We start from the raw sequence: 9,203 nt of genomic DNA, 5'->3' as shown, positions 1-9,203 counted from the left end.
ACTTAAAGGTGATGCATCAAATGAACCGAAGTAAATTTCATGTATTAGAAAATGTTAATGTAACATTTTCATAACTACAAGAGTACTATATTCTTAATTATTGCGTCCTTCATATAAATTTAACTAACATTAGTCTATTTTATTGTTAAGTGTCCTATTCTATTTATAATAATAGGGTGATGTGACATATAATACATAAAACCAATGTTAATGTTAGTACTACAAATTTTTCCATAGATATTGTACACCAATTTCCTTTTTCTTTCTTTTTTTTTTTTTTGGTTAGAAAATGAGTTTTAATTGGAAATATAAGAGATTAAATTACCTAATTAAATTGAGAATCACAATAACTTCTAAATAATAAAGAATCAAGCATACAATATAAGGACAAATTTGTAATTCAACAAAATAATAATAATTCAATAATTAGTCCATCATTCTTAGTTGTTATTTCTTAACAATTAAACTAATCTCTCTCTCTTGCAATTTATTTTTTGGCATTAATCATCTTTCTTAGTTGTAATCTCAATTACACAACAAAAACCCATTTCCCCATTCTCTAAGATCTCTAGAATTCCATCGTTCTCGCCGGAATTTTTTCGCCGGCGATACGTACGATGGCCTCCGTCTGCATATCCGAATGCGTCGACAACGCCTGCATCGTTTCTGCTGCGCAGCCCACGTACGTCAACCTGCAGCGGTGGTCGGAGGAGGAGAAGTGGTCTACAGAGCGCCGCCGTCCAAGGCCGAGAGCGGCGGAGGGAATCTCTCGCCGGCAAATGTACTTGCGGAGTTACACCTTCTCTAGAGAGGACACCGTTGTCCCTGAGACTACAACTCAGAATTGCTTTGGGAAGATCAGGCGGCGGCGCCATAGGCCAGCGAGGATTCGCGGCAGCCGTAGGAGGAGCCGATGTTTCGCCATGGTGAAAGCCGCCGCCACTCAGGCTTCTTCCGGCGCCTTGCTCTTAATGTTCCGACGGTTGCTTTGTTGCGTGGCGAAAGTTGACGGTCGCTCACGAGCGTAAGTGTTTGTGAATTTTGTGAAATCAAAGGTTTCTTTTTTCTCTTCTTTTCCTTTTCTTTTCGTTTTTAATGAAATAGCCAACTATGAAATAAAGGTAAGGAAACATAGAAATCCTCTCCCTCGAGCCTCGAGGGGCACCATCACCATCTTAGTTGGGATGACAATGGGTCATTTTCACTTTGGCACCTACATATACATTCGACGAGTCATTCCATGGAGTGTCAATTGATTTACATTCAACCTCCTCAATAACCACATACATACACAAATCTAAATATTGTGAGCTTACATCTCCACCTCCCAAATTTCATTTCCTTCCTATTGTGTAAAAATCGATATATAATTATAAATAAACATTGTTAATTATCTGCCTTGTTAATATATGTGTTTGTATGTATATATATATATATATATATAAATATATATATATATATATATATATATTTGTCTTGTGGTTTCTAAAGTCCAAATAAGTGAAGATTTGGAAAGTGTATCTATATTTAACTAGTTGAGTTCTTGTATGATTGATCGAGTACTGCAGCATTCTCCACCCTTATCACGACTACCTTTGAGATTGATTGTAAAGTAGTTAATTTCTTTTTTTTTTCTTTTTTGCTATAAAATATGTTTGTAATCCATCAAACTAACTTACTTATTTTGATGTTGTGATAGCTGTATTCGAGAGTATAAGATTTTAATATAAGATTAATTTGAGGGATTAAAAGTTACATTTTTATGAATTTAAAAAATGACAAAATAAATAAATAAATTTAAGATTAGAATCACCCATAAACATGCACCAAGAATGAAAAGATGTCAAATTCAACCACTTGTCAATAATTTGAGCTTAACCCTTTGATTAATCATGATATCAACAAGATTTGAAATAGCTTCTCTACGAGGTTGAAGATTTGAAATCCTCGAAATGCCAATGACAAACTCTAATGAAAAAACATTGCATCTTTTTATCACCCGCTACCATGAGAGCATCACTCTCCTCCTTCTCCATTGCACCCATCTTCGTCCTTTTAATATGTATTCTTTTCTTTGACGAGTCGATGTTTAAATTTACTATTTTAAGTATGTATTCTCTATTGTTAGATGATATTATATTAAATTTAGTTTTACTTGCAGCTTAAACTAATTCATTAATAATTTAAGATTCTATCAACTAAGATAAATTTTTTGAATCCTCAGTATACTTTTCCTGGTTATAAGTTAGGTTAATGAGACCTAACGGATTTTAATTTTTATTTCCTTTAGGCAAAACATTGAGCTTTTTTATAAAAGGAATAATTATTATTACACGGCCAAGTTTGATAGTTAGATTGGAAAAAATAGATCATCATATTTCCCTTTTTTTTCTTTTTATATCAAGATTTGTATCTAAATGCAAATGGCATTTAGTGGATGTACCCATTTGACATACAAACTACCTCCACCCATTCAATTCAATTTTATGGAATGTAGCCAAAGATTAAAATATTCATGAAAATATCGATATATTCGTAGATAAATTTATAAATTCAAGGGTTGGATTCGATATTAAATATCTATGGATATGTTACCTATCTAGTTTAATAAGAATAGAGAATACTAACGACTATATTTATAACTTAGTTTAGAGTAAAAACAACTTAATTATATTAAACTAAATAAATTTTGTAAATTTAATAAATATGTGTCTATATCAAATTTTAATACTTGATTGTAGTTAAAAGGAATAAAAAAGAAAAGAGAGAAAAAGAAAAGGAGAGAATACACCAATTTGATTAATTTGATGTGTAACCTCTCCCACCAAGACACTCATATTTCTTCAACTTTTGTAGGAGTTACATTCTATCCACACACACACATATATATAAATAAAAGTATAGAATATAAAACTATTAAAAGTCTCCAAACAAAATTAAAAAAAAAAAAGATTTAATGTTTTTCTTCATATCCACCAAATGAAAGTAATTATACATTATTTAAAATTGAAATGACAAGTTTTATGAGGTGAACATTTTTTTTTTGCTATGGTGAACTTGAAATGAAAATGTTTATTTTTTATCCACCTAGTTATACACATGGCGATTTTGCATGCATTATTAATGCCATTTTTTTTCCAAAAATTTTATTTTTAGTGTTAATTAATTAATTGTATTTGACTCATTTGATTTAAAAATTGATGTGATAAGATTTTATATTATTTGATGTTTTTTTTATAAAATGTAAATGATCTAATTATCTAAGTCAATGATGATATGCTAATAAACAATTTTGTGGTCATTATTCATTCGAATAATGGCTTATATATATATAAATATACTATAATGTTTATGTTATCTTCTAATTCCCTACTCTAATTCTCTCTCTAATGTATTTCAAAATGATTGAAATATTATGTATTGAATTTCTCTCAATCACTAATATTATGTTTTTAATAGAAATATGTGTGCGACTTTTTTTTTTCCAAAAAATATATAAATATTAGTTTGGTTGGACAATCTTTTTTTAAAATAAAAAATGAATATTCAAACTACAAACCTCTAGATCGAAAATACATATATTATATATCAGTTTAGTTACATTCGTTTTAATTAGTAAAATTGTCCATTAATTAGTATATAGAATAATTTTTAATGATACTTAATGATATTACCTTGTCTCTATATGAAGTATGTAGCCTTTCAATCAATAGTTTGTATTGATTAAATTGCTTCAAATTTAAAAGTTGAGTAATTTTTGAAAACAAAAAATAATGTAGATGTATCGTATAGTGTATAAATGTAACGCCCAACAATTCGATATCTCTTTTGGGTTTTGTCCATTGTCATTAATGTTAAGCGGGGTTATGGAAATTTTAGATTTATTGGAAGAACCTTACCATTTGGATTTTCTTGAGTAATTAAAGTTGGGAATCCTCATTTGTTTAGGATAATAAGTATCATTTTTCCATTTATTTATTTATCTTATTATTTTAATTTTATTTTGTTGGAAATAATTAGGGAAGCCCATATTAAACTAAAGTTGGTTGTTTTGGTGAGATTTGGAGAGAGAGAGAGGAGGGGTTGTTTTGGGAAAGAAAAGAGTCATTTTTTTTTATAAAAGAGCCTTGGGACTCGTGCGTAAAGAGGAAGAGAAAGAAAAAAAAAATCAATCAAAGAAAGAAAGAGGGGAAAAGAAAAAAAAGAAAAAGGAATTTTTTTTTGAAACCCTAGCCGCCGCACGCCGCCGCCGCCGCCGCGAACCCGAGCCGCCAAGCATCTCCCCTCTCTGTTCAGCAGCGCAGCCGAGCCTACAGCCGAAACCGAGCCGTCGCCGAGCTTCCAGCCGCGTCGGAAGAATCGCCCAAGCCGATCCAGCAGCCGAGCGTCCGTCGGAGCAGCCGTCTCTCGCACGCCGAAGCCGAGTCGAAGCCACCTTCGCGCGTCCGCAGCCAACCCGTCAGCCAGCCGAGTCGCGCCGCTTCGATCCGATGCAAGCGCAGCCGAAACGCAAGTCTGTAGCCGTCGCCGAGCGAAGCCGCGGTAGCCGGACCACCAGCAGCCGCCGCGCCACCCGAAATCCGGAAGCCGACGCCTCGCGCGCAAAGATCCGACCGAAGACCCGCCCCGCGACCCGAACCGACGCGTGCCACCTTCCGGAACCCGACCCGCGCCCGCGTGCACCCGTGCGCGAGCCGCGTCCGCGTGTGAAGCCGCGCCGCGCGCTTCTGCGTAGCCGAGCCGCGTCTCCCTCCTGTTGCAAGCCGAGCCGCACGCGTAATCCCTGTGCCGAGCCGAGCCGCGCCTGCGCCAAGCCGAGCCGGTCCCTGTCCTCTTCCAGCCGAGCCGCCAGGACTAATTTGGCTCCTTCCACCTAATTTTTGGTAATTAAATCAATTATTTTGGCATTATCCAGTAAGATTCAATATTTTGGGCACTAGTTAATTTAATTTGGAATTAAATTAGATCATTTTTCCTTAAGGGACGTCTTGGACCAAGTAACTGCTGCAGCGGGGGATTTCTTCAGTAGGGGCTTGAGCACTGCAATCTCCTTCTAGGGTAAGTCATTTCGAATGAGTCTTGAACCGTTAATCGTGGGCGACCTAATTACGAATTTTGGCATATTAAACAGTTATGACCTCGTCGCTTGGAAAGCGTACTGCCTCGCGGTTAGGACTCGTCAAGTAAATCTCCAGGTAAGAGATTCTACTACTAGCTCCATGCTTAGAAATATGAGATGATGTATACTCCAATTTTGCATGTTGAGGATTGGACGGTACGATGCCTGAAATCAATGTTAGTATGATGTAAATGACGGTATGGTTATACTATAGCCTGTTATGTGTGGCGAGAGCTGTTATAGCTATACGACGAATGTCGAGACGGAGAGGGCAGAGATGATTTATATGATATGTTATATGCTGATGCCATGTGTATGTATACTGCAATTAGGGTACCTGTTAGCTTGATCTGTTAGAGTCGTACCTGCATGGGTGTCCTTCGGGATCACCACCTATTGAGGACTGTGTGGTCCGACGGGACGCCAGTCTAGCATGGATATAGATATGACTCGAGTGACTCGACGGGGTCCTCGCATCCCGACTGTCCTAGGTGTCCCCCGGGGCACCGAAGACCAGAGTTACGTTCCTACGGAAGCGCATGATTGCACGTGTTCGGGAACGTGCCAGAGATTGGGTACCAGTTATCAGGACTCTAACAGGAAGTTAACAGGCACCTAGTGGGACTAGTAGTGGGTCCCTTACTGAGTATTTTTATACTCACTCTCTTCGTTTTATGTTTTCAGGTAGAGGACGGGGCAAGGGCAAGGGCAAGCTGGCGAGCGACCCGAAGTGAGACCGTGGAGGGCCATAGGGACTACCGCTTCCGCTTATTCTTATTTCAGATTTTCGCATTTGAATTTGAGTACTTTTCATCACTTACCATCTTTTATGTAGATAGGGCCCGAGTAGGATTTCAGAACGCTTTTACATTTTTGCATGACTACCTTGTTTAAATTTTATAAATAAAATTTCTTAAACCGTATGCGTTTTGAAATTTTTTTTATGACTTAAACCACTTGTTCTATATTTGGTAATGACTTCGATTCAGTATAAGGAGTTGGGTCGTTACAATAAATGTGTTGCGTGATATATATTGTAACATGATTACTAAGAAATAAAATAATTTAGAATCAAACAATTATAAGTAGAGATAGGGAGGTGCAAAAGATGGACAGTTTAGTTCGGTTATATCACATACATCTAAAGGATTATGTGCTTGGTAGAAATAAACTATCATAAGTTACAACAGAATACTTTATTCAATAGATTCCTTCCTTGATTTCAAAACCTAGGCTTCTCTTATGCTTAAAATTCCTTCATTTCCACAATACTCCTTTTTCAAACTTTGTATGAAAAACCTTTCGATACAAAAAGAATAAGAGCAAATCTTGATGAAGTCGCAAATGGAGAGTTGATTGAGGAAAGGGGAAGGCTTCCCATCCGATTGCCAATCTAAGAACGATATCCACTTGTTCTTTATTTGTCTTGAACGATTCTAAGAGAAGACTACTATTCCCACAAACCAACCCTAGATTCTTTCCATGTACTTTATCTTCACTTACATGCTTAAGAAAATTTCTAGCCGGTCACTCAACATATAAGAATTCTCCAAGCTAAGCACATTTAATTAGTTTTGGAGTTCCTACAGTTGAGCCATAAAAAATAAAGGTATACCTTTAGTTTATTAGATTCAAGATTATAGAATTTATTTTCACTAATTAGTCCTCCATAACAATTTTATTGGATAGAATAAGATTTTAAATTACAAGCTACAAGTTTTAGGACATAAATTGTAATAAAAATTTAATTAGTCCCTATAACGTATAATTAGAATTTAATCCCCTTTGTTTGATCAAATTATAGAAAATAGTCTTGCTTAGAGACTTTACTAATGTTTTTCAAATCCTAAAAACTATATATGAGGTTTTATCAAACTATAGGAGGCTAAACCCTAAACCCTTTCGTGAAACCATATGGACTAAATTTGCAGTTTAACCAAAATCTTAAATTTTTATAAATAAATGGACATGTGAGATTAGTTTTATGATTTATAAATATATAGCAACAAAAATATTTAAACATTTTTTAAAATTAGAATACAATTTTTGAATAAGCTACCAAATTCATATATGAAAACATAAAACATAACTGTCCTTTTTTTTTTTTTTTTAAATCTTTTGTTTTTATATTTTCTACCAAATTGCAGGGCATAAAGTTTTTTTTTTTATATCGTCATCGACACTAGCTAGGCACTCCACTTTATCGATCTTCCTCAATCTCATAAATTCTCCCAATATACTCATCCTCACATCATTAGAGTATTAGTAGGCCTCCCTATACATGAGTGGCATAAGAAATATCATTGTACTCTTGCTCATTTAAGGCTCTAAAGTGCATCAACTACCACGTTAAAGTTGATATCATTTATACAGATGTGCCTGATCATTTTCAACCACTTGAGCTACTTCTATCTTATCCAACGGCCCCTCTCTAATAACGTAACTCATCTCAAAGAACTTCTCCTCACCTTAATTACAGACTCTAAATACACTCTTTTAAATGGTTTTCTAAGGAAGGATCCTCCTCTTTTGGAGTTGGATTATTAGAGAATCATATTAAAGATAACTTGATGGATAAAAGTTAGAATTGAAAGGTAGAGCAGGTGGTGGTGGTGGTGGTGTTATTGGACCTGGAAAGGAAATTTGGTGTTGTGAAATTTTCATTCTGTTCTAGTAGTATATATGATCATAATTATATTCTACCAACACACTACAACAACCAATAAAACACTCAAAAAAGATACGATCCCAACGAAGTATGTGCTCAAACAATTGATTTGATAATTTTTTGAATGTTTTAGTTTTATTTAGTGGACCGACTTTAATTCAAACTACGTAAATTATTCCAATTAAGAAAGCAAGTAAAATCATCAATAAGAAGATTTTCAACAGAAAGACGTCCCAGGGTATAGAATTTCATCAATAAATATGCCAAACTCATTTTTTTTTTAATTCATGAACCAATCATCATTGCAACTTCTAAATTTAGAAATCTTTTATTCGGATCTCATCTTTTTCCAAATCAATCTTTTCTTTCACACATGTGTATATATATAATAGCTAGGGAAACAAAACTGTAAATTATTTACTGCCCGTATAACAAATTCTATAAATTTAGTTATTTTTTTTAAATATTTCAGATTTGCCCTTTCATCTTTCTTTTCTTCATCACGATTCGTTCCTCAAGTTATTTCGTCTTTCCCGTCTTCCCCTGCGATTTCGTCTTTCTTGATCTTTTCTCTTTTTCTTTTTTACGATTTCTTTCCATCATCTTTCTTATTTTTCAATTCTTTATTTATGCCGTTTAATTTTTACTTCGTTTTTTTTCTCTTTCTTTTCGTTTTTTTTCACTTCAACTTCTTTCTATCGGCTTTTTACGTTTCCTCTTCTTATTTTCTTTTTTTTACGTGTTTACATCTGGGTAACCAAATTTAAACCACTGTGTATATGTTTGTGTACAACAAAATAGCAAAATCTAATAAAGAATTTTGAAAAAAAAAATCATTTAGATTGGAGTAGCCAAATGTAAACGATCGTGTAAAAAAATAAAAGATCGAGTATAAAAAATCTTCAAACGATGGTGTAAAAAAGTGAACAATCATGTAAAGAAATATAAATTATCAATATACCAAAAGAATTAAAAAAAATTATGTACCAATTTTATTTTTTAAAAAATCATTTAGATTTGGGTCCCCAAATCTAAACCATGTAATAAAATTAAACGGTGGAATTGATAAATTGTACCCATATCTAAACGATCACGTATAAATTGTAGTCATATCTAAACGATCGCATTGTAGCATCGCGTATAAATTATAGCAATATCTAAACGATCGCATATAAATTATGGTCATATTTAAACGATCAATAACCAAATTTAAACGATCGCAAATATATTAGCCACGCATTGTTGACAGAGCATTTTTAGTATTTTACACGGTGGATCTCTGGACTTTTTTCATTTTCGAAATTGTTCTATAGAGTGTAAATATTTTGCCGTTTTTTATATTTTTTAAAAGACCCTAATAGTTAATTACTAATATCTTGAAACTAGACAATCAAGCAAACATATTAAAACCCCTCA

General features: G+C 34.2%; 1 protein-coding gene across 1 annotated transcript; it reads left to right on the top strand.

Moving 5' to 3' along the window:
- Positions 1–617: 617 nt before the first annotated feature.
- LOC103497245 (uncharacterized) lies at positions 618–1,028 on the top strand. The gene has a single exon (XM_008459356.2). It carries the CDS (start codon positions 618–620, stop codon positions 1,026–1,028), a length of 411 nt encoding a protein of 136 aa, XP_008457578.2.
- The last annotated feature ends 8,175 nt before the right edge of the window (positions 1,029–9,203 follow it).

Source organism: Cucumis melo, chromosome 12 (genome assembly GCF_025177605.1).
Source record: "Cucumis melo cultivar AY chromosome 12, USDA_Cmelo_AY_1.0, whole genome shotgun sequence".
Taxonomy (NCBI): Eukaryota; Viridiplantae; Streptophyta; class Magnoliopsida; order Cucurbitales; family Cucurbitaceae; genus Cucumis; species Cucumis melo.
Note: the sequence above shows the minus strand (reverse complement) of the source record. Positions and strands in the feature narration are given on the sequence as shown.